Source organism: Venturia canescens, chromosome 11, assembly GCF_019457755.1.
Source record: "Venturia canescens isolate UGA chromosome 11, ASM1945775v1, whole genome shotgun sequence".
Classification (NCBI taxonomy): domain Eukaryota; kingdom Metazoa; phylum Arthropoda; class Insecta; order Hymenoptera; family Ichneumonidae; genus Venturia; species Venturia canescens.
The window spans coordinates 8,457,183-8,484,062 of NC_057431.1; the positions used below are offsets into that span (position 1 = coordinate 8,457,183).

General features: G+C 43.8%; 1 protein-coding gene across 8 annotated transcripts in view; it reads right to left on the minus strand.

The window, feature by feature from the left end:
- Nucleotides 1-26,880, minus strand: part of Syn1 (Syntrophin-like 1) — a 275,363-nt gene that overhangs the window by 18,780 nt on the left and 229,703 nt on the right. For all 8 annotated transcript variants that reach the window (XM_043432138.1, XM_043432137.1, XM_043432140.1 and 5 more), the window contains one exon: nt 10,074-10,282. In XM_043432138.1, the coding sequence (XP_043288073.1) occupies nt 10,074-10,282 (209 nt within the window). The remainder of the gene's footprint in view (nt 1-10,073; nt 10,283-26,880) is intronic.

Consider the following 26,880-nt stretch of genomic DNA (forward strand, 5'->3'; position numbering starts at 1 on the left):
GGGTTGGCTCTGTTCTACTAAACCCGTCCGAGGGGCCGGCAAAAGCTTCCAGATAACCCTGAGCAGCGTTCTCAGCGTACGACCACACCCCGAGCATCTCTGTACCTAACTAACTTTCAGCTATCCATAGATACTTGAGAAATTCTCGAGAGGAAACTAGAGAGAACGAGAGAGAGAGCAGGGTTCAGGCATTCAGCATCGTCCTATTTCGGGATAAGCCACTGGAATCTTCTTCAAAAGTTGCTGGTTCGTTGTTATCCATAATATGTGACTCTTTTTCCACGTTCCTCTAGGGCGTCAATTAAAGCAACTCATTCCTGGCCCGAGCCATCCTGAGACCAATTCCGATATTGGAATGGCCAGCAGTTTGTATCGATCGACTTTCATGGATGTTGAGCATCGTCGCCCACATGACGCACAGAGGTCAAACCAGCCCCTGCTAGAGGGGTATTCCCTCGAAGCTGAAACATCCTGATGCTAAAATGGCATTTGAAATCGTCATCAACGTGTCTCTACGTGTAAATTCGAGTCGCATACTTCGCCGAGCCATTAGAGCCGGTGAACATACGAGGAAACACCTTTGCCAAGCCGTCACGTTTTCACGAGAGTGTCGAGACTACTTGGAAAGAGGGAAATGCGCGAGACCCGACGTATGTGTGCGCGTATGTGTGTGTTTTTTATTCCCAGACTCGTCTCCGTCGCTCCAGTGAGACTGGAAGCCATGCAGCCTGTTTGAAGCCACCGTCACACGAGCATCGCTCCAGACCTCTTCAACCGCATGGTGCAACGATACGTCCCTAATGTATGTTCCATTAGAAGACACACAGAGCACCAACACAGCAGCATACGTTCGAGGAGACTTCCACCATCTTGTGTCTTTGGGTATTTTGTGAGTATACCTAAGCTCTGTTGGCTCGTACGAAGGGAATAACAGCTCCTACCAATACCGTCTCGGTTAACAGTATCGATACCTGCACATAACGACGCTAAGGATCACGCCGGAATGGGAGCGCCATCTTGGGGACCGTTCCAGAAACAACTTCAATAACGGTACAGGGTTGGTGTCTTAGTTAGGAAGACCCTAGGAGTCGCCTGTAACACGAGAAGGCAATTCCAATACTCGCCTTAGTGACCTCTGGGGTCCAACACGTTACTAATGTTACCAACAAACATTCCAGGCTGCCATTTCTTCCAATTATTGCCCACCGAGGCCTACTTCGGCACTCTTAAGCCCAAACATTTTACGAGAGTCCATATCTCACCTACGCAATCGCACGAACTTCCATCACCCTGTGATAGGCTCGTCGAACACCCTCGCAGGAGGGTGCGAAGCAGGGGCAACGTCTCTCCATTGAAGAATCTGTTGGTCTGTTCCTAGATTAAATTCGGATTAAACGAGGCTGGTCTAGAGTTTGCCGGTGGCTTTTGAAGGGGTGTACCAGCAGAAGGGACTCTGGCTACTAACCAATGTTACATAACGAGTACAACCCCACTTCGGGAACATCCTCGAGCTCCTGGGGGTTTTATCGTGCTTCTTGTACACCTGTAAATCACCCAAAGCTAATTTCGTCTAATCTTTATGCTCCTATTAAAACAACAATTTCAGAATGAAATAAGAGCCTCGGCGCACCTCGTCGGTGGTCGAGCTTCGGTCTCTGTCTTTATTCGTACGATCCAATACGCCTTTCAACCCCCATAAAATCAAGCTCCTATCAATTGCCAAGGTGGACTATTCTTCAGGGCGATTCGAGCGAAAATCTTACAAAAATCAACCCTTCCCTGCAACAAAGCACGTCGCTAGGTCCTCGATCCTTTGCGACAGGGACACTTTTCTTTGTCAATGGAGAATCCATTCAAGAAGCTTCTACCGGAAATCAAGACTGCGAATAAGTCTCGTAATCCGTTTATTGCACTCCACCCTCCCCCTGGAAACGCAGCTATAAATGCTGTATGACACCGCTTTTCAGTGTTGTACATATCCGGACTGGGACGAGAACACGTCAAGGCTTGGATAGCCGGCCTGGGCTATCCAACTGTTCAGCTCGGGCGATAGGGTGAACGACAATTTATACAACACACTGTATTCCACCTAATCTTTACGAGGGTAGTAAACCGGTTGTGTCTTCTGCTCGTGTCGCGCAACCGTGGAAAAGGGAGAGCGAGAGAGAGTGAGGACCAGTGAGAGGGATCGTTGGCGAGCGAAGGCGGGGGGCTGAATATGATCATGCGCGAGAGGTGCGCCGAGGGAGCAACGTTACTGTGTATACCAAGCCTTAGATTTCGCGGGTATGCGTCAAGCGTAAGGGAGAAAAAGGGGAGGAGAGGAGGAGGCCGATTTCGCACCAACAGCCTCGAGTCGAATGAACCTGAATTCTCACGGTCCCTTGAATGCTTTCACCGATTCTATTTTTCATCTTCCTTTTTTTTTTTTTGCTTCGTATGCGTAGGGGAGAACGGAACGAAACGGGGTTCTTTCAAATCTACGGAAATGTTTTACTCTCCATTGTAACTTTTTCGTATTTTAATAATAACAAAAATGGAGATGTTCCAAAAAATGTTCACTTGTCTCTTTCATTGAGTTGATATTTAATTAACGATGATAATAATTTAATGTGAAAAAAAATTGCAGGAAAAAAAACTTTCGCAAATTTTTAAGGAGTACCCTACCCTGTGCCTTGGCTTGAGACCAATAATTGAACTAATAAGTAAAACTCGTTATTTGCGAAATAGCAAGAATTTTTTTGTAATTTTTTTTTTTCATTTGTGTTGTTCCTGCGTATACCTTTTTTCAGGTTTTCCCTCATTTCCCATATCCCAATTCTACAATCCCCTCCCCCGTTCCTTCGCCTCGATCTCCTCTCTATTAACGTGCTCACTTGCAAAAAAGATTCCCCTTCTCTACGCCCACGAGCCCTCTTCATTCTCCAACAGCGTTCAGAAAATTCTACAAGCCTGTCAAACAAAAATGCCTTAAGCGAGAAGGGTGTCTCCCTAAAATCACCGCGACGTCTCCATCAAAATTGATTTTATTTCTCACTCCTCCCCACAACGCTTGTTCCACTTTCAATGATATGGAAGAGCCTGGAATGCGAGGAGAGGTCGCTCCAAAGAAGATTTCTTGTCAGAACGTCAGTGAGGTCGGTTTTTTTCACAAAGAATCTCTGACATTATACGAAAATAATGCTCCAGTTGAGTAAACTTAAAGAAAACATCATAAACTCCGTGGAAAAAGGCTTCCTTCCCATAAATATTTTAATGTGTGGTAAAAAAAATGTCTCTTGCAGTAAAGCAAAATAATAACCGAGTCACTAAATCCCGGCATGGGATTCAGCTTGTGCGCCAGTGTATAAGAACATTGTACGCTAGCAAAGAGAGAGAGAGAGAGAGAGAGACAAAAAGAGGAACAACGAGATAGGAATAGAAGAAACTTTGCTATAGACACGGACCGCAGGAGCTTTCTCGCAAAGCACCAAAGTGGAAACGTTTAATTCCGTGTATTCCCAAACGTTGAAGTTTTGCTAAAACTATGGCGAGGCTGGGAGAGGCGGAGGGGGGAGTGTGGATGGTGGTAGCAAGGGGACGAGCTGCTTCGTACGTTCATGACTCGAGGCAGAATGTGAGATATAACAAAGCGAGAAAGAAGTATAGCAGTTCTCGCGCGCCTTCCTGAATTGTGAGGGAGGTCGAAAGTTATGATTCGCCAACCCCTTGAACCCTGCCACGGTCTACTGATACATAATGTAGTTTCTTTTCTGCCGAGTGGAAGTTTTCGTTGCTTGCTCTAGTGGAAGTCAACCCTCTCGCGCCCTCTCCATTCATTCTCTTTCTCCCGGTCATTCCTCTTCCTCCCTCATCATCTTTTCCACTCCCTCCCTCTCCCTCCTCACTCCTGTTTCTCTCACGTGGATAAAAAAGGTTAAAAATTCTGCTGGAGCTTCCGAGCCAGTGGAACGGTTATGTTTTATTCAAATCATAACCAAATCATCCCCCTTGCTTCGGACGATAGTGGAGATCGTTCAGTCCCCGTAGACGTGTGTCTGCTATCGCCGGAAAATTCTTTACCCTCCCCATTTTTCAGCGGAAAACGACCTCCACCATCCTGGCGAAGCGAGCGCATGAGAGATTCGCTCGAACTTTGCGGATACGTTACCGATTGATTGCACGACGTGGAATAACCGCTCTGCGTTTTATCTCGATAAACAAAAAAGCTCCTTCGAAAACTAAGCTCCCTAAACATTTCTGCAGAACGTTTATTTCGACGAAATTTATTATTACCTGGATTATTATTACGAGGCTTCGTAAAATACGTTGAAAAAAATATTTTGTTTCTTTAAAAAACTATTCAGTTATTTTTTTTTTCATTAATCAAAGCCATTCGTGTGATCGAACAAACGAAATTCGTTGTCTCGGATTTCGATGAGGCGAAACAAGTTCCCTTGCATTAAGGCGGTCTGTCAGTTGTTCAATCGATAAAAATCCTGCTGTACTACTTATTTCGGATAGCTTAATATTTTAAAGAAAATATGAGTAACACGCTATTTTTATTTCATCAAAGAACAAAGTGTAACTCGTATTTTTCTCGAAAAATCAAGCATTTCCGAGTAAACTGTGCAGCCGTTTGGAGTTCTTGCACTCACGCAACAGATAAATCACTTTGAGGAAACTAAATATTCAGCGTAACTACTAAACATATTCTAGTCGACGTGCTTTACGAGGCCGTTTGGCTGATTCAATTTATTCTATTTTCTACGTACATGTATCATTAAGGACGTTCGTGGAACTAGATCCCTCGAGGAAAATAAAAAATCACTAACACCGAATCATAGAAAAATTTTTCATTCGTTCACCATTTCTGTAGAAACCTTGAACACGTTAAAAAGTTGGGAGAGCCCAGAATATCTTTGGGCTTATAAAAAAAGGGGGGAAAACAGACAAGAGCGATGGAGCAAGTCGAGGAAAATTCGCATGCAACTCGAAGTGCGTTAATGTTAACAGGAACAAGATAATCGGGATGACGAGCATGCGGAACGAACAGGCACGTGTTACTATAACATGATGTGAAAAGCCATTAGTCAGAAGCCTACTTGGAAGAGGGCGAAGGAAACGATCTATAAAGCACAAGAGGTAATCTCGTATTTATACGGATTATCGTTGGGTCAGCTGGGAAAGAGGACGAAGCTTTTCAAAATATTCTCCGAAGCGTATGCGCGCTCCGGCGTATCCAGTTACAATCATCTCCGTTCCAAGCATACGAGTTTCACATCCAGGGCCAAATGCCTTTCTCTCTCTCTCTCTCTCTCTCTCTCTTTGTGAAAAGGAGAGAAAGGGGGAGAGAGCTTGGGGCAGGAGATGGAACATTTCTGGCTAGATTGCCTTCTCATAATTCTCTGATAATTCCCATCCTTCGAGCTGGCTCGCCAGGAGAGTTTTATTCATATCCATACGTATAACAAAGTAAAATCCTCCTGCCCTCTTGCTTCCTCAGTCGTGAAACTCTTCTCTCGCCAAAGAGGAAAAACTCATCGTTTGCTTTACCACGTTTCTAGACTCCGTACACACACGTCCGAAACTCTATTATCTCGTTATTCCGTGTGTTCTTTCCACAAATTCAATAAGTTCACTTTTTATACTGCTCGAGGTATAACGAGGGTGGTAATTAGCAATGATACGTCAATTAAAAGTCATAACGTAGCTGAATGACTCCGTATACCTGTCGTTAATTAACCAGCTTATTTTATAACACGGAATATATTCGTTGTATAAAAACTTTAAATGAAATGAATTTACGAGATGTGCCAGGAATAGAGCATTCGGTAATTAATGTATAATCCAATTAAGGCATCTTTGGATGCAGAAGAATGTTCATTTAATGAATATTATTGGCATTTATTAATCCCCGGAGTAGAGATTCGTTTTGATGTTAATAATTTTGGCAGAAAGAGGGCAACGAATGCTGGAAGTCTCTTCGCTCCTCGATTATCGTGGGTTCCTCTTAGTAGGGATTCGTGAAAGTAACAAATAATCGAGTTATAGTAACTGGTTAACTTTGATTGGAGGAAATAAACTTTCTTTATTTCAGTATGAAGCGATTCATGAATATTTCAAAGTACTTTATACGCGCTCGTCTCTTCAATACTCTGAAATTTAGAGCTCCCTTTCCAACTGCGTTCAGTTTTGCTTACGTACGATTTTTGTAGTTTTTGAGTATGAAATTCAACTGAGAAATCCTCGATCAGGCGAAAGGATTGGTTGCTTAATTTCTATGAAGATGAAATGAAAATTCATTTGAATGATTATTGGGGCTTGATGAGATTCGAATTTCGATTGGTTTATTCGTCGTTTTATGCAATGAGAAATCAAACACGCCAGAAGGGTACGCAGCGATGTGGGAGCTTCTGAAATTTCCAGTCGAATTCGTCTCTTGAATAATCATACGAGGAGACAGCAATAATGGAAAGTGGAAGGGAACATTGGGGAGAGAAGAGTAGAGTCGAAGCTCAATTCGAGAGATCTCGTGTCACGTGGTGCTTCGTGCGGGGGTTAGTAACATTGACTCTTGTGGTAATGGCGGCGGTGGTGGAGGGTATTTAAGCACCACACGAGATCCCTTGAGGAGCGGCGGAGGGTTCCGGTGATGTGTAACTACGACGATGATAGAGGTAAGGGGTGGCGGCTAGAATTTCCAAGGCTTGATACGAGGGGCTGGCAGAGGGTTAGCGTGCCAATCAGGTGCGCTAATGCCAATCAATTATGTGCCAACATCGAGGGGCACCGATGAGAGATCTGGCTGAGGTGTCTTCGTGGTATCTTCAAGCTGAATCCCCGTCGAGCTTGCTATACATGCATCTTTGCCCTTTATCAATAATGCAAACCGCACTCAGATATTATTCAATGAATCGGTAATTGAGCGTTTCTCAATATCGCCCGCCGCTAGCATTTTTATAAATCCATCTCGGCATCCTTCTCTTCATCTGCCATGAAATCCAATTTTTCACGGTTTTGTATAAATTTACTTTTATTAAACGTCATGCGGACACACGCCAGCAGGTGCCTCCGAGCAATCACAGACTACTTCCAAGATCCTGATTCTCGTTTCATGCTACCAACGAATCCAATCGTATCGACCAAGTTTTCGACAAATTTCGTGAGGTTTTTCTATTTTTTTTTTCTTTTTTTTTTAATGAACTTATCTTTTTCGAGCCCAAAATGGGGTGCCTTTCAAAAATTTGACAAATTTTTTCTTACTGCAATTTCAATCCGATTCACCTTGCCTGATATTTTAAGGGGTCTACTCCAATTAGACGGGCAAAAAAAGACTATTTTCACGAATTATTTTGACCGGTTAAATTATAAACATGGATATAAGAAGTGCAAGGTCTAGAAAATACACTCTTAAAATATACAAAAAGATTTTTTTACATTCATTTTACACAGCTTCCGTACAGAAAAATAGGGGAGAGGACACATCCAAAAAAAAGATGCGCGCTGTTGATAAAATCCCTGGAACGGATGATCGGAGAAAAGTAGCAAAAATGGTTTTAGATTCAATAATACGATTGTTTGTTTTTTCAAAAATCACAAAATGGCAGCCATTTTTCCAAAAACTACGAAAAAGCACGTTTTTTTCATTTTTTTCTCGCAAAAAGAAATAGTTCCACTGAAAATTTCAAAATTTGTATGATATGCGCTATAGCTATGGTCACAGAGAATACTTCAATAGAACACAAAGAATACGCTCAAAAGTACACTTGGACTGCTCAGATCCTCATAAAGTTTTAGTACGATACTTTTAAATATGTATACTTTTGAAAAATGCAAAAAACAGATCGATTTTTTGAAAATTCTAATTCGAGTAGACCCCCTGGAAAGGAGTCGAAGATAAAATGAGAATTCTTCAAAATTTTCTCCCGTTTTGCAATTTTTTTATTTTTTTTTTTAATTTCAATAGCATCTTTTTTTCTTACCCCGGTTTCTTCTAACTAAATTTGACTAGAACCAAATAAGATAAAATAATTTATAAAGGCGAAAAAAAGTCAGTACGAAAAAAAGACGGAGAGAGAGAGAGAGGATTTAAAATCTAATCAGGCCTTTGATCTGTGACAAAATGAAAGATAAGTTGAAAGCAGCGAAAGGGATGGAGAGAAGAAGAAGAAGATTGAAATGGTCAAGCCGTTTGGGTGGAAGCGAGATAAAAAGAAAAAAGAAAAGTAGGAGTGTCGAGAGCGTTTCTACTCCTGTTTTGAGTGCGGAGGTTCTCGCGTGTGCCTCGGAGGCCCTTAGGGAGAGTGCATAAATGATTCGTGACTTCTCGAGTCACGAGTTTCCCTTTGTTTCGTTGTTTAATTTATTGACGTTTTTTTTTTTCATATTTTATTGTTTTATTTTTTCTGGCTCTATCCATCTTGATTCACAAGCCGTTTTCACTCTGTTTTTGTTGTACGTCGTCGATAATCGAAGAATCGATGCCTCGATTTATTAGCTCGGGGAAGTTCCGAGCACGCGATGAACCTCATGCGACCGGCTCTCTTTTTCTCTTTTCTTTCCTCTCCCATTCCCCACTGTTTCTGTTTATCACTTTTGCCCTCCCTTGGCTACCTGGCTCTTCTTATATCCCCGTACACGATACTAAAAGACAATTAGATTCACTCGATACTTCAGAATCTTGTAAGATTAGTTTTTTCCTCCCTGTGATGGGAATACCTTGAATACAAATTTTATTACTCCACTCTCCTCCCTTCACTCAGACCATTCTTTCACTCACGAATCATCCCCCATTACTGGTAGAGAGTTATTACATCGGTGGATTGCGAGTTACGCAAATTAGTACGGGGAAAGCTTTATGTGAGCTTTAAAAAAGCGAGGATCGATTGGAAAGGAGGGAACTGAATGCTCGTGCAGTCGAGGAATCGAACTGCCAGCCAGAATCAATTTTTTCTCAACTCGCATTGTCAAAGACAGAATTATTTGTTTAGACTCTTGAAAACGTTTGGTTTAAATATTCAAGAAAAATGAGATTTTATTGAGGAAATTGAAATTTTTTGAAATTTAGCTAGACAAATGCTTTGTATCGATAAATCTTCAGTTATTTTTTCGTTCCAAGCGATCGAACACTATTTTTTGTGACTCAAAACTCTTCCAATGATGAGGCTTCTAAGAATTTGAGTGCACGGTTGAAATTTTTTCTAACAAACATCCGAATTTTCCCAAAAAAGGTTTCCCCAGTGACATACGTTGATAATGTCAAAAAAATCACCCTCAAACTCCAATGGACTCAAGCTTCTACATTCAACCATCTTATGTGAGATTACAAAAAACCTTCGGATATTAATAAAAGTTTGTTTGATTTTAAGGCCTTATGTACACTCGCAGCGGGCAAAAAACGTGATTTTCTTGATTTTTTTTCGACAAAAAAATAAATGTTTATGAAAAAACTATGTACGACATTCATCAGCACGTATGTTCATGTACTTGTACAATTTTTTTAATCAAAAAATTTCTCAAAATGGCGTAACTCCAGCTGTATTCCAGCAGCATCTTTTTTTGAGCATCAGTCGTGGTGGACACGACAACTAAAAAACTATTAATTCTATCCAAACCAAATTTGTAGCACTTATTTATTATAATAATAGCTTGGGATTGGACGAAGGATTTGTAAAAATTTTGATTCCAAAAGAATGGCGACGGTTTCAACCGAAAATTCATTTTTTGAGGTGCTAAATTTTCGGATTTTTCGTTACAACCTTTTTTCCAACAAAACGCACGAAATCCTTCGTCCAGGTCCTAGCTATTATTATAATAAATAAGTAGTGTAAATTTGGTATGGATCGGATTAATAGTTTTTTAGTAATCGTCTTCACTGCAAAGGTATTTTTCTAAAAAGCCGATTCTGAGACAACCGCGTTTAAAGATTCGAGTATTAGACGACCTCGTGCACCGGGCGAAATGAAATTTCGTGAGAATATTCCTTCGCAGCCACTGAGCTTGAATAATATCTAATAAAAAGATTTTCGATTTTTCCGCCCATCACAAATTAGACCTCCACTTCGAATAAGTATAAAAAGCAAATAGTTCACCTGTAAACAGTGTCTCCTCGCGAGCCAGCCAATGTGCTGCAACTGCGGTGGGTCTGGAAGCGCAGAAGCCAATCTGAGTGCTTTGAGGGTGAGGGCTGCGAGGGCTGAGTGAAGGGCGTTGAACCAGACGCTGGCTTCGGCGTTGTCCGAGGCACGGAGCCAGCACTCGTGGACTCCGTCTGGCGAATGAAGCTCTAAGATACGACCTTCTGTAACATTTCAAGGTCACAGCATACTTTGAAGTTGACGTCGCAAGAGTTTCAGTTTAAATGGCAGTAGGTCGGCTGGAAATCGTATTGAGGAAGGTTTAGCTCGAACGGAGGGTGGTCTTTAGTTGCGCATTCTTTTGAGATGAAACTCGAGAGTGCAAAGGATGGGAAGACTGGCAGTTGGACAAAAAAGGGACAAGAACCCTTCGCCGGAAACCTGCCAACATGAGCTCTTCGCCAAAGGGCTGCAAAGTTCGTAAGGAAAAGGTGAGTTTTGCTCAACACTGTTGAGATTTGCTTCTCTTAATCAAAAGCTGTAAAGTTGGTACTAATGCAGTTGGGCTTTTGGAGGCGATGCTCGTGGCTAGGCAGCGCAGGGCTCGTTTTAATGCGAAACTTTTGATGGCTCGTACGGAAATTGGATGGGATTAGTCACGAATGAGAAGAGGCGAGGTGAAGTCCGATGTCAGAAGAGCGAGTTCGTTCCCTTCATCGAGTTGTTACGAGTTGAAGAATCAGAAGGAACAACAAAAACAAAAAAACAGTTGAGCTCTGACGCGCGCTTAAATCTGCTGCTTCCCCTCGAGTCTGCGACGAGGACACTTGAGACAGTTTCTCGGTGCCTCCTCGCAAGCTGTCTCCCGGACAATTAACAGTTTCCCCAATGTTTGTCGCCTCAGATTTCCTTGGAAAACTTGCTCGATCGTCGTCAACCTCGCTCCCGATCAGCAGTTGACTCGAACTCCTCTCAAAGACAATCGCTGCTCTCCCTCCAAAGGCTAATTGGTCTGAGATCGCTCCCACGAACAATTGACAGTTATCCGGAGGGAGCCTCACATTTCTCATCCCTTTGGTTGCCAGTAGCAATCAGCAGTTCCTTAAGGGCTGAGGATTCGTCTGAAAAGTAGTTGACACTCGCTTGCTTCGTCCTTGAGACTTTTCCCAAGGACGTTTGACAACGCGCCACCGGATTGGGAGCTCCGCGGGGCCGTTTCCCTTTCCCCTCGTCTCCTCTCTCTCTCGAGGGACCAGACTGGCCGCAGCCTTTGCCGTCCGCAAGCGTCTCTCGACCCTAATAGTTTCCACATTAAATTCTCCGCGCGGCGCATTATAAAGTAACTACGACACGAGCTGCTGGGGGGAGGCGAGTGTATGACAACTCAATTTCAACTCGAGTCTGACGTGTTCGCGTGCACTTCAAACTTTGCGCTTGGGGGGAGCGGCGGAAAGGAGAGTGGAATGGAGCAAGAATGGGCCGGGGAGGTCGGGAAGAACCAGCGGAATCGAGGGGCCGCGGAGGGGCAAGAAGGAGCAGAATAATTGCTCATACCTGGCGAGGAATTTCGTCGGTCTCGAATGGCCTCGTTCGCGGCTTCGCAGAGAGGAAGAAGGAACCAGGGGGGTTCATCAGCGTGCGCGTGAACAAGTGTCCATCGCTGGTGCTGCAGCTGCTGGCGATGCTCGAGGTCGAGAGAACACGAGGATCGAGGGATAAACACACATTCGAAGTATGTGTGGCTCCGTGGAGCCACGATAATAAAGAGCGTACACAGGATGTATTTCCTTCGATGTATATAAGCAGATGCTCCTATCCATAGACGCACATATTGAGGAAATTTAAGGATCGAGGCTGCCGGGGCTCGGAGCCTCAAATGAGAGAGGCGACGCCGCACCGCCTGTAAACTCTCCGAACTGTAAACGAGGAGCTTTCTCGACGTAACAACAGAGGCCACAGTGATGGCGGTTTGCTCATATATCGGCTCGCTCCGAAGGGGCGCCCAGTCTCGAATAGTTCAGCAGTTGAGCGCTCCGCGGCACACTGCGGGGAAGAGTGAAAGAGAGAAACTCGCAGTGAGACAACAGCCTCGAAGCTGCTGCTTCCTCACTGTTTCAGTGCCTCCGGGCTTTTCAAGCTTCGTGTGTTGGCCAGTATACAACCACCGATGAACTTCACTACACCCGACTAGGCAAAACTGTACTCAATGAGATAGAAATGCCAAGAGCTGTGCATCTACATAAAACAGGATCCTGTGCGAGTCCTCTTACCCACAATTCCCTGCGCTTACAGCGTACGAGGAAGACGAGCAAGGCAGAGAGATCCGACAATGACATTCGGTCACTGTACACAACCGATACTGGGAGAAAAAAATTATTCGTTCTTTCGAAAACCTTTTATTCCATTGAATTCAATTAAATTTATGAAATAAAACGAAATTTAATGAATTTACTGTAATGAATTATAATAAATTTAATGTAATTCATTGAATTTTAGTGAAATTCCATTGTGTCGAGCTACCTTTGGAACCAACTAAAAAATGCATTTGATTGAACAAACACGAGATTCCTTGCACTTAATGATGTAAATATTTATCGTGACTGAGTCTTGCATTCGACGTATTCCACCAAGCCTTTTAGTTGATTCAATAATTCTCTTCTCTCAATTGGCTATAAGTTTTATAAAACAAGATCCAGAAATACGTGAACTCGTGACGCCATCGCTTTCGTCGTTTTATTATCATTCCATTAACGATCCTCGTTATACTTTTCTCGAGTTTCCAACGTTCAAGAGTGATTCGGGAAATTATTTTTCCGTCAAAGATACCCTGTAAGCGATTCATCTATTTTTATGAATTTCTTTCATTTTTTTTGTTTCATTTATAGTTCGATGGATGTTGAAACGTCACTTTATATTTACAAAACCCAAGAAATCGAACAGAAATTTATTTTTCTTACGAATCATTGCGATAGCAAAGAATTTTTTTTTTTCCCAATTTATTTATAAGAATTTTTTTCTATCGGCATAAAACGATGAATCAGCGTATGAACTAGCAGAAAAGTTATTGAATAAGTAAATTGAGTGACAAAGTCATTGAAAAATCTGCATAAAAGCAACTTCGTTAATTGAACGTCATTTTTGTTATTTTTTATTTTTTTTTTTTCATTCAATGATTTCGCACGAGATCATTAAAAGTTTCGAAAACAATTGAGCACAATATGATTTTTCGTTATCCGGGAAGTCAAGCTGACGGGAATAATCCAAATTCGCTTGGACCCCGGGGAAGGGAGGGAGGCGAGTGGAAAGTTGGCTGCTGCTAAACCATGCAAGATTGCACCCGGAAACTTTTGCATCCAAGCTGATAAAAAGAAATCTCTATTCGAAAGAAACGCAAAGGAAAATGGGCTTGGGGAAGACAGAGCGAGAGAGGGTCGCGGGGGGGAGAGCGACGAAGTTTTTCTTGTCATTAAAAATGGAGAAAGTTGGGCGCGGAGAGACAAGCGTTTTTTTTCTACTTTTAGTGTACGAGGATATTTTTTTTCCTGAATTTCATCACGGTAAACGTTTTCGTCATCGAGTCAAACGAGAGTTGGAAGCGAGCGCGGGAAGTATGCGTACGTGTGTGTGTCTTACGGGCCCCCTTGAGAACGAGCTACGAAGTGGCAGTCGTAAGGTATAAACGTGCCTGTGCACGAAGCTTGCGGCTCCTCACAGGAAATTCTCAACGACCTAGACTTGCAGTGCTACAGCCACGGAGAGAGAAAGAATGATGGAGAGAGAGAGAGAGAAGAGAGAGAAGCGTTAGAAGGAGAGCGCGAGAGAGGTACGTAGATTGAAAGTAAAGTTGTACGAGTATACGCCGAGGCTTTGGTAACGAGATACCTGGGTACTACTATTCCAGATTTAATTATTTCATTTGGTGTGTGGGCGAGAAACGAGAGGCCGCAAAGATGGGCGACAAAAACGGCGATGAGTTACATCACGTCCTGGGAGTAATGCTGAAGAGAAGACGAGGGAGAAAGAGAGAGGGGGAAGCGCGTGAATGAGAGAAATGGAGAAAAAGAGGGAGGAAGAAAAGACATGTGGCTGGGGATAATCTAAACTGGGAAAGAGAGAGAGAGAGAGAGAGAAGCGAAAGTACGACTGTGTCGTTAAAGTCAAGGTGCCGCGGTGTTGCGTCTCAAAGGGCTCGTTTAATTGCTCCCACGGTTCTAGCGCACCACCCCGAGATACCAAAGTTCGTTTAATTAACGAAATAATGACGCACCCGCTTGTCTCCCACTCGTGCCTCTTGCGGTACAAGCCTCGGTTACGTTTATATACACTTCGTCGTACAGAGTGGCTCAAATGACATTTTTTTTTCGACGAACTAACGGATCATTGGATTCTGAAGATAAAAGTTCTTACTCGATTTTTTCTAGGGTTAACCGTTCCTGAGATATTGAGGTTATAAAATGCGAGTGATTTTCGGCCGGGGAGTCGGGAGAGCGCCCCACCACTTGAAGCGCTCCGCGGACAGGCTTCGAGCGTCCCCGCGCCTCGCTCGCCACGCCCACTTCTTCACAACGAGCCACTCCATTGGCGGCTCACTCTCTCATCAATATTTCTTCAGTGACGCGTCCGAGAGGAAACTGACCGAGGAATTTTCTTCTCAGAATTCATCGATCTACTGACTCCGTCAATTTTGGAGATCCGAAATTTTGAAACGGTCTGCACATTCGCACGGCCTCGCCTGTCGGTATATACATTCGGTTTTGTGGCAACTCACGTGCGAAACGGAGAGTCAAACTAATGACGCACTTTACTCGTTCATTAGCCGGTGCGTAGAAAAGGCTTCGCTATTTCTCGCTACCTCCCGTATCGTCAAAAGGTGTAATGCTGGCATTTGAATACTCAAAATTGTACAAGCAATTGAAATAGTTGATTCCCCAGTGGAAATCAGGTTCGATGGCTCGAGAAAAAGACACGAGTGAATTGATACACTTTGAGCACGAAAATGTTTATTTGTCAAGAGGCTTCGAACCGAAATAGCGACTTCGGGTACATTTTTCATCGTTGAATCTCCCAGGGCGATATTTCGTCGATTGTTTTAGTCGTTAATTGGACTATTCAACTTTATGATGGCGTGGCGTTTCTATTTTTTTTGCTTCCCTGACGAGAGTCAACCGACAAACAAATTGGTAGGAAAATAAATAATCGCCGATAGCGAGGACGTTACATTTTTGTATTATAAAGGAATATTAATAGAGTACGATATTTCAAAATGATTAATAACACGCCCCTCAAACACACCTCAGAGGCTTCCAAAACAGAAGAAAGCGCACTGTTCTACCTCCTCGAATAACTCTGTTTCTCATTACATTGCCGGGGTATTTTTCAAGCTGAAAAAGGCCACGGAATGAAGTGCATATCACGTGAATTCTCTCTTTTTCTGACACACAGATCCCTCAACTTTGTTACATGTTGTTTTACGATAGGAGCATGGGTCGAGGGTTCAGAAAGAAAGGAAGAGCAGGAAAGGACAAGAGAGAGAGAGAGAGAGAGAAGAAAAAACTCGGCACTCGTTATTTCGTATTTGGAAAGAATGGCAAGCGGAAATCTGCCCTGAGGCTTTTTCGCAGTTACGAGAAGCGGATCTCACGAAATGGTATTATATACACAACTCTTTTTATCCCTCCTCATTTTCCCCATTACTCTTCTCGCTCTTCGACCTACCCTTGGGGTGATAATCTCATTTTTTCCTCCCCTTTCTCCCTCTCGCTCTCACTTTGGAGAGCGTTGCACCATTTTTTCTCCAACTGCTCTTTTGTTTCGTAAGTAGCGCGCGGTTCAACAATAATTCAACGGCAACAACAACCCTCTGTGAAGATAAATAATGATATTTTCCTTACTCGCAAAATAATTGAAGCGCCGTTCAAAAATAGTGTACATCAATCGGCTTTTTTCTCCAACTACATTAAAGATTATTCTCTGGCTTCATATCCGGAGATGAAATCATTTTTTAAAATAAAAACTCCAACAATGCGAACATCGCGAGGCTTTCCAATGCGCTCCTATCCAAAGTTCCTTTTATTCCGAACTCAACCGAGTTCAAGCAACACACTTCGTAAGGATTTACAAAAAGTGCTGAATCCTGGAAACAATGAGGTAATCGAGGGGTGCTAGGTCCAAACAATGCGACGTTAAGTTCACCTACGAAAAGGGGTGGGGGTTAGCCCCTTGTAAAAGGGGTTGAAGAGAAGGGTAGTTCGACAAGAAATTGAGGAAGCTCGAGATCTACAGGTTGTCGTCGTTCCACCCTTTCTTAAGCTCGAGCCCCCTGAAAGTTGGCGATTATAGTGCTGCTGGGGGATGCTCGTAAATTTCTCAACGAATCGTTGAATTGAATGGCAACTGCACAGGCAGCATTCGACGATCGGCTGGTTCCTGAAACGTTTAAGGCACGGGGATGTGGAGAGGGTTCGTAGTTCGAGGGAGAAAGTAGATTGAGATTGAAGAGAGTTCACTGTCTTTCTGTTGCTTTTGTTGTCGGTTGTTTCACACCGTTGCGACGATTCCGTCGGTGCGGCCCTTCGACACAAAGGCCTTGATCGGGGTGCTCCTTAGAGGCGATATTTCAAAATGGTTGCTGCTCTCGGCACAAGTAACAGTTTTACGAAATGCCAACAAATATACTCATTGTTCGCCGGCACAATGATACAATGGAGCTTCCTTATTCAGCATTCAGAGTTTCTTACGTTTTGTCCTCGGAGAATTCCACCCCTGTCAACTTCAACCCCTCCGTCGCCCGTCTCGCCAGTTTAGCCGACGAGCGACGAAAATTGAAACAATTTGGAAAGCACACTCAATACGCCGAGGAGCCAGACTCTACTCGCTTTGCAAAACAACGTCAAATTTCACTCGCGCACTGTTTGTGGAGAAATTTCTCCATTTACTTAAGGATATTGTTCCGAATGAGGGAGCCGTCGCCCACCTTCCTTTTAATTAGAAAGTTCAATGCTGCTTTTTTTCCTCGTCTCCGATTGTCCAATTTACTGTTTCTGCAATTCGGAGGTAGAATATATTCGACGAGAACATTGCAGCAGCTTAAAATCGCAACGAAGTACTGCTAGAGCAAGATTCAAGATCGTCGATTCAGAGAAGATTTTTTCACTGGGAATATATAAAAATGAAAGTATTTGGAAAAGCTTGAAAATACGATGCCTCGCGAAGACTCTCGAACTCTCGATTCACATGTTTATCGCAAAGTGACGAAAGTTTGAGGCCTCGCACCCGCTCGGAATCTTCGTAGAATTATTTCGACGAAAGCCTCTGACAGGCTTAACTCGAAAATGGCACTCGCCACGCGCGCACCGGAGCGCCGACAAACTAACTACGTTCTCCTCCATCGACAAACTAAAGCGTCAGCCTACCAACCGCGCGCCTCTCCATCTTTTCGCCCTCGCAATACCCCAACGCGAAACTTTGTATTAGGTTAACCTACGTGCCCCAACTTCGAGCTCTTACTTCGTTTGTTCTGAGTGACCGGCAATGGACCGTGTTCGTCAGCGTATGCTTCATTTGTTCTTCATCGTGTTCCACTCAACAAGCAAAGTCGAGAAGATAAATTTTCGTGTTTTATATTATGGTTACTGGAGGCTTGTTTGAGCTGAGTTTCAATTAGATTTCGAAAGCTTTTCAACAAAAATTCCCGACAATTAAGCCTTTTTACATCTTCACCATGGAATTTTGTTAAAATTTTCAAAAATCCCATTGGGCGATGCTTTCTGCGAAAATATCAATGAGAGTGTGAGATGAGAAAACATATTCGTCGTGTTTCCTCCGGGGGAATTGATGGCCCAGCAAAATTTCCGTCGATCGAAGCCAAAACTTAGTTCAATTTGTGATAATATGAAAAGTAATAAGGGGAGGAAAACAGGGGTGTGTGCCAGGCCGGTACCACGATGAGTGGCGTAGAATTCCAAGAGTGAGATTCGCGTGAGCCGAGCCTGTAAATCGAGTCCTCTGACGTTGTATTTTTTCTCATTCCCTTCGTCGTCTAATGCCGGAGTTGCATGAAAAATACGACTCGAGTGAGAATCGATATGGACACTAGTGAAAAAAGGGGCGAGAGGGAAAGGCTGGCGAGGAGGGGGGGGGGGGGGGGGGGGGGTCAAAAGCGTTGAATTCAAAGTGGAAGAGTCGCTGAAAGAGTTCTTTGTGGCTCGAGATATTCGGGGATGATTGAGTACCGTTCGAGATTTTATAGAATAAGGGATGATTCGTGCTAGCATCAATTTCCACCCCAAATACACGCTGCCGTTTTTTCCCTTTTTTTATTCGATTTAAAAGAATATTTTATTCGCGACAAGCCTCGGCCTTTGTGAGGACAGAAATATTTTTCAATCCCCCAGCTCCATATTCTCTCCCCTTTCAAGCTCCTCACCCCCGTTCTACACACTTTGAGGTTCGGAGCCAAACGTGGTATCCACGAGAGGGCTCGACCTCATCGACCTATCGACGTTAACGGATGATGTCCTCGTTACAGTCGACAGCCACGTTCACCTGACCCGACACTTGGGCACAATCCACCCTCTTGCCTTCGACCTCTTACTCCTTCCACTTCGCCCTTCAGCCCCGATGAGAAGCACCAGCCTCTCGTGTCACTGGGTTAATTGCTCCTGGGTCAAACGTTTAACGAGCTTTCGCACGTTTCCCAGCCACTGAACCTTCTATTCTGTGCCCTTCCGCTCCCCCCTCCTATCTCGATGTCCACAACAGCCTTGTTGATCATTTTTAAAAAGCTCCTGATACTCTCCCCCCCATTCTCACCTCGTGGCTTTCCTGACGCGCTGGCGTGAGAGCTTAAATATACGCAAAATCGATAATTTATCGTGTCTTCATCCTCGGGAAACCTCGAAATGATTTTTACACTTTCTCACCACCTGAGGGATCTTTCGACCCGTAGGAAATTCGTTTTTTTCACTTTACAAGCTTTGCGGATATTTAACTGTGCATTTTTTTTCATACTCGAAACTTTTGTCGAGTTTGGAGAGCCTCGGAACCATTAAAATATGCGCAATCGGATACAAAAATACTTTCGTACTTCTCCTTTGCCGATTAGGGAATTTTTTGTTTTTCGCATCGTCCGAGGGACTCTACACTCCACCGGATTTTTAAAATTTTCTTTGAAAATTCATGCTTTTATTATCACCTTCAATAATTTCATTATTTTAGAAATTTTTAGAATAAATTATACGAGCCCGATTCAATTTTGAGCTCTGGAACGTTGAGGAATTGAAACGAATCAACGATTTTTCAACTCCAACATGCTCTTAAGGGGGAATGTCAGTGAGAAAAAAAGAACTTGGGGGCAAATGAGCTTCTGCATGGTCCAGGGACAGCAAACTAATCGGTAAGAACTTGTTTTATATTAATATTTGAGTTACACCATTCAATATTATCCTCTCAAAACTTGAAACGCGTTTTTCACGAAAGCGTGTTTTTGTTGACAGCATAATTCTGTCAAATTTTGTCCAATCGATTTCATTCGAAAAGGATTTTCTTCAGAAAAATTATCGCTATCGTCGCATCGTAGAGTTTTTTAAAATTTTTCAATTTCTTTTTGTTAACAATTTACTGAAAAATGTTTGTGTGAAATTCGATTTTTTTTTATGGCCACCATTTCAAATTTTCAAATTTCCTACGATGCTGCGATAGCTGTACTATTATAATTTAATAATCTTTTTGAATTTTTCGGGAACTTTTTTTCGAAAACGCCATTTTGCGAGCGCTCCTCTGCTTAATAAAATATTTGCTTCAATAATTAGTACACAAAATTTCAAATAATTTGGTCGAGCCGTTTTTTCAAAAAAAAAAATTCCAAAAATACCTCATTTTTCAGCCTCCCAGCACACTGATATTGCCCTCAATAATCAGATTTCTCAGATTGAAAACCCATTTCAATTGAACATCCAATTTTCCATTGTGTTTTTAAATCGTACGAGAATCGTTCCAGCATTTTTCCTCCCGATGACTGTCATATTTACGAATTGTTTATCCTTATCTTAATATATGCGAAGCCCGTGAATTCGAAAATGGCTGCATATTCGAATGTGAAAGCATTGTTGTGAGATAAAATCGGGGGGGGGGGGGAGAAAATAGCTGGCTTTGCTTCATAATGTTGAAAAATATGGGGAAATATTTCAGGGCTCGAAAGCAAACGGAAGTTGGAGGGAGAAAGGGGGGAGCTTTTGCGTAACAGCTCTGTCCTCTGTGGGAGTTTCGTGCGTGTCTATGGGTCGAAATATTTCGGAAAATATGATACAGAGAGAGGGGAATCTCTCGTGTAAATTCCGGTAACAGTGGTTAGAAAAAAGAACCAGCGTTACGTCACGTGCTTGACCTACCGCAACGCGAAGCAGGCTGAATTGTGCAAGCCCAGCTTTTTTTGCACTACAACCCGAGAGTCATGGATGGAATTCGCGAGATTTTATTGATTTTGTTTGCAGTGAAACTCGAGATTTTATCACAGTTCTGTCCCAACATCGATACTTCCGGCTGTCGGAAAGCTTGAGCGAGCTTTGAGCTTTTGATAAACTGCTGCCACGAGCTTCTTCAATGAATACAAAAATGCTTTGAAAATATTATTTTTCTCAAAAAATTCAATAAATTAAAAAAACCTCCGTTCGTTTGCTGATGGTTTTTTATTTGAAAAATTCAATTTTAATAAATAAATGGAAAAAATCTGTATTTCAAGGGGTTGGAAATAATTTAAAAAATGGAAAATTCCGATGGGATAATGAGCTTGCGAGAGTTCTCTCTCCGTTTTTACGAAGAGGAATAGTGAGACTCGGTTAGAGAAGCTCGAACAACATTGAAAGAGGCAAACCGTAGAGAGAGGGTTGGCATAGCGACAAACTGAAGGTTCTTTGGAGAGTTTTTCGAGCGAATGGAGCGCGCAGTAGAGAGAGAGAGAGAGAGCGAGTAACTGAAACAGAGAATCAGAGGGAGCGGGTGAGCGGCGAGCGAATTGTGTGAGAAAGTGTGACGAATTCAGAGGCGCTGAAATCCACCATTTCTGAAGCTCTTCCTCGAAGGTTGGACATACAAACAGAGAAATACTCGCTTTATTCTCATTTTTGTCTCGCACCAGTGATCTTTGTCAGCCTTTTATTTCGGACGCTTCGTCACAGAGAGGTGAGCAAAGTTTTGTCGCGACGAAACAAAGTAAACTCTCCGGCTCGAGTATATATGACTGTGAAAAATAAGGAAGAAAGTCCAAGAGAGAGAATGTTGGACGGAGATGAAAGGAGATGATAGGACGATGGCGAAAATAGGGAAAATCAAGGGTACACAGGCCGCGAGCCAAAGTTTGGCGTTCGTCGAAGCGTTATTCCGGATAGCAAATGTTTTCTTGAAACATTTCAATCTTCCAACGAGCTCCGAACTGCTTTACTACTTTTGTTTGACATTTACGAGTCCATCTGGGCGACTTTGGGGGTGTCGCTTCAGAATTTCCTGGCGGAAATATGCCCGGCGATATTACGACGGGGTAGTTTTTATGAGATATTTTGTCGGGGATCCTTCAAGTCGTGAGGAACGAGTCAATAAGGATTGCAGGAATGTTAAATTCCTCGAGTTTTCACAAAGAAACTTTTCCTGCGTGAATAACATTTTTAACGCCCTTTTAGCCGCACGGGTCGTCCGAGATTAAAAGAGCTCCAAAGCCAAGCTGAGATCCCCAATTTTTGCGCACTTTAAAAGCCTCTAAAACCAGGCCCATGCAAGAAGAGCTAGTGTAAATTTATTTGAAAGCCACGCGATGCTCGTCGTGGAAACGCTGAGAAACCTCGCCCTCCAAAGTCCCCCCCCCCCCCGGATGAAGCTTCGGAGATCGAGAGAGTGCACTTGGCACGGCTTGCTTTCCGAAGCAATAATGTCGTTCAACGAACCTCCGGTGATTCCGCAGAGTTCTTTTCGGTAAACATGAGTGCGAGGCAAGGTTTACAATGTGAACGAGGCTAATGGTGTTTTTCGGAGTCTTCTTCCTCGTCGTTCGATTGCCGCAGTGTACAACAAGTATCGAGAAACGAATGCTCGAGGTAGAGCCGAGGGAAAAAAACGAGGAAAGAGAAAGAGCCAAAGATGTGCTCTGATGGAATGAAGAGCACGATGCAACAAAAGACTGAGTGTCCACCGTTAAATGTGCTCGTCTGGCAAGAACCTCAGGGAAAAGCAAAAGACGGAAGCAGGAGCCAAGGAAAAGAGTGCGGGAGGGAAGAGGGAGGATCGTCGACGAGAACGTTTCTGACAATTCGAAAACTCCTTCTTGCTTCTCCAGTCTCCGTTGGCTTAATGCTGTTTGTCGTGGGGTGCACCGGCTCCGGATATAAACAATCCTGAAAGGACCCTTTTCATTCTCGATTCTAGTAGTGAGAAGTACGGAAAGGATGAAGAAGCCTGCTCCGCGACGCCGTGGAAGCAATGGAACAAGGAGAGTGGAAAGGAACGAAGACTCAGACCACAATTCGTATGCAGGCTTTAAGTACGTTTTCGGAAAGTGGATTCCCAAAATAGTAACAGCAGATTGGCCTGTTGGGGGTTGCCTAAATCGGGCAAGGCGAGTAGTCACGCCGGAGTTTAGGGTCCGAGGATCTAATTCGAGAGCGAAGGAGGAAACGGAGAGGGAGGAAGGGGCTGGGAGAGGAGCATAAACACTAGGGAATTGAAGGGTGAGTCAGCGAACTTGAGTTACGAGAAATGGAGGGCCTGAGTGGAGCCCCGCACATGAGTAACTCAACATGCCGATAGTAGAGAGCAGATGGAAAGTCATGAAAAGTCGACCAATTTGAGAGCGTATATCCGAAGACGTTTCATCTCCTTTATTTTCTCTCCATCTTCTTCGGCGTCCTTCTCCTTGTTATTTCTTTTATGGTAACCGAAACTGGTGGGCTCCTCGCTCTACTTCTGACTTTATACTGTCGTTGGTATTCCGCGGCGTTCTTTCTCGATCATGGAAATTCTCCAAGCAGCAAAAGTTAAAGGAGCTCTCTCTTTCTCTCTCTCCCGTTAGAGGAGCAGCCTCAAGCACACGAGGGTCGAAGATCTACGAAGCAGGTAAACCTCGAGGAGCGCACTCTCTAATTTGTATTTGTTTTTTTTTCTTTCTCCCTTCCTCCGTCTTCATGTCCTACTTACTTCCCCCGCCTTCCCATTCTTTTTTACCCTCCTTTGGCCTCGTACACTGCACTTGTGGTAAGCGCCTTTTCTATAGCCGACTCGTGCTTTCGGGGCTTTTGACCCGCACGATCCTCTAATAAGCCTTCTCTCCTTTCCCTCCGGGCTCCTTCTTACATGCTTAAGCTCCAAATTTTTCTCCAACATTTCCACCAGCTCTGGAGAAAAACCACCAACAAATAAGACAACGGTCGCACTCGCGGACACAAAATAACCAACGACGAAACCAGGACTCGAAGATCACCGCGCACGTTGGCATCATTTTTTCGAAATTTATTCAAAAGCATCTCACTTAAGGGTGGGGGGACGAACATGGAGGAATGAAACTGACTTCGTTATTTTAGGATTTATACATTGGGGAGACCGGAACAAAAAGCCTGAGGTAATAATTTTCAAAAGTTCGTGCAACTTTTTATTTTTCTTATTCTCAAACAACAAGGAATGTCTTTCGCTTGGCTATTTTCGAGGAAAAAGAATGGTTTTTTCATGCGCGAAACTCCTTAAAATTTGTGAATGTTTTTGTTCTGCAATTGCAATCCGAAGCTTTTTTTAATTTTACTAAATTCATCAACTTATTATTATTAATATTATTATTATTGATGATTATGATTTTATTTAAACCGAATGACTGCTATTTTTCACGAAGCAGCATAGCGAGAAAGTTCATTGGGGAAAGGAGGGCAGCTCCGTCTTGTGGGAAGTCTCGGCAATTACCATTGATAGTAAACACAAAGCACAAGAATGAATTTTGGTAATGACCGAGGCTTCCCCCTTTCGCCTAGGATAAAACTACGAAAAAAAAAAATTTCGAAAACAATGAAAATTAGAATATATAAAAAATTTCAATTATTTTTCAAATAACTCGTCGAAAGCACTAAAAATATTCGTCCCCTCAAGTAATACTGAAATTACCGACGACAGCGATGAGCTAGTGACAGCAGCTTTGAGTGCGGCCAATGCCCGATTGGGTGAAAATTTAGCCGTGTGTCCGAACGGTAGGCAGTTTTCCAGAGTTTCCGATAGTGCCGAGCAGCCGGAAGGTTTTCCGCAGTTTCCTTTGGCTCTCGTGAAAACAGGGCGGAGAAGCGCACCAGAAAAAAGTTGGTGTGAGCACCCCTTTTGAAAGTCCCCTCAAGGATATGGAAATGAGGAAATTAATATAGAGGGAGTAAAATGTGATTGGCTTGTGCGGAAACTCGTGATGAGAAACTCTGAAGAACAATAAAATAAAGATGAATGGAAAAATGAAAATATTGACATTGGCAGAGTCGGATGAGCGTTTATTTATCATCGGAGAGAAGCGAGCTCGAGTCTGACGTGTGCGAGCGTTGGTGCTTCCTACACTATCGAGTAGCATTACCACGAGCGAAGTTTGCTCGCTTTTGACTTCGTTGAAGCTCGTTCACCATTTGAACTGGCGAGCACACATGTTTAACTAGAAATAGAACGTTGGTTTAAACGATTCACGAGAGCATTCCTTTGCGGATATAAATTCGCATAAGCATCGAGGATCCTCGAAAACATGGGGGTTGCTCGAAGCTCCGTAGCGTCATGAGAGCGAGCTCGGTTCGCAAAGTTAAGGGAGGCCGCGATCGATGCACCTATAAACTACGGGGACGCTTTGAGCAGGCTCGCTGCGGCGCTGAATCGACTGTCTGCTTTTCTGACTATTACAAATAATCTCTTGATCAAGTTCCTTGGCCCCTCCCCCTTGGGCGTACCCTTAACAGCGTAAATAAACTTACCCCCATGCCCACTCTGCCAGACCGTCCAGGAGAGCGCTCGTCTCAAAATTTTGGGATAAGTGGCCGCCACCCCGAGAGGGGACTGTTGGGCTATGCATAGATGAGTCCCTGCTGAGTTTGGGGGGTACGTTAATTGCGAGTAATTAGAGACGCTCCGATAATCGTCAAGGGTAGTTCTCTCCGCGTGTGCTCACTCAGCCCCTGTCCTCGGAAGCTGTCTGAGAGCACTGGCAAGGAGGGAGCCGTAAAGGCACACGTGAGCTTGCTCGATGGCTCTATCAATCGAACTCTCGTAGAGCCCCGGACAAAATCGAGGTTCATCTGAATTACGTAATTGCGGTATACTTTTAAATCGGTGATCGTACACTGCTCGATGAATAGGTCGAGCAATTCTCGGAGAAAAGTCCTCATTCAATTTTCCCTCGAATGCACCAGGCACGAGATACACGCGGAGTATGAGTCACCGCCAATCGGATGCTGCGGAAGAAGCGAAGGCAGAGTGGAGGGGGAAGCTTATCTACGAATCCGGAGGGCAGATGGAATGTGGTAAATTTGTCAATAACCGCGATGAACGGTAGATCCGAGAGGAAAACAGTTGAGGAATGTTCCCTTCGGAAATTCATAAGCTGGCGTCCGTCAGCGTCCCCGGCCTCGGAATCCTGGGATACGAGTATAGTGGGATTAAAGAGCTATTTTAAAAAAGCTGTCACAGGCCAAAATATTCGAATAGTTATCGTTGGAAATGAAGAGGTGCCGAGCCGGGATGAGTAAAGTTGAGGAATGAAAAGTTCCGAAGAGGGGGGGGAGGGGCCGAGAAAGAGAGTAGTTTGGGCCGGGTTGATTGGGATGGGCTCGCAAAACACCGAAAATTTGCATGACAATCGCCGATAGAAATAATTACGAGAGGAGCGTGGGAGCCGGGGAGATCGAAAGAGAAAGTGTAGGGAGCTGCAGAGATACGAGCGCAGATGCAAATGCAGGTGGGTAAAGGGAGCGGTGGAAAGGAAGGAGAGTATGAGGTTCGGTTGCACCGGAAGCGGATAGAAATGCAGATACGAATGGCGTTGGCTCTCGCACAGAATCAGAAACAGCACTGTATAGCATCGAAAGCAGTTGCCGACTCGCTGGCAAATGAGAAAGGGAGCCACCCGCGCGCTCGCGAGGGCCGCCTAAAAAGAGAGGAAAAAGGAAGGAGAGCAGAAGTAAAAAGGATTGCGGGTCGAGATACCTGTTTACACGAGAGGAATGTCCCGAGCTTTAGCTACCGCTATAAAAAGCCTTGAATCCTTGTCCAGCTTGGACAAAAAGTAGTTACCAGAGGGGAGAGTAAGAGAGAATGGAAAAGGAAGGGAAAGTGGCAGAGATAGAACGGTTCAAAGTGTAGAATGAATGAGCAGACACGTGCATTTGCGACCAACAAGTGCAACTCTTTTCGTAATTTCGCGGCGACCGAAACACTCAATTTGAAATCTCCATTTTCCAGTCCAGCTTGCTACTTTGTAGCCTCCAGCTCTGCTACAAGCCGATCGGATCGGTCGCCACAGAAAAATGTAGCATAAGACCAATACAATCTCCTTTGATGGAAAAACATCTGAACGAACGATCATACTGATGAAGAAAATTCCACCAACTGCTGCCTGACCACCAATGAGATGGCTTAGGGCGAATCTACGGATGAGAAACAAGAAGAGTGGAAATGAGGAATTATGGAGACCGAGGCGATGCTAATGGCGACACAGGTATCGATCATACCAGCCTCGTCAGTAGGGAAATCCAATGACAGTACCGAGAACTACATTACCCTCGCCCAGTGCTGTCTCCCCCTGGCTCTTACTCCCCTCGATCGCCGGCCTCTCGTC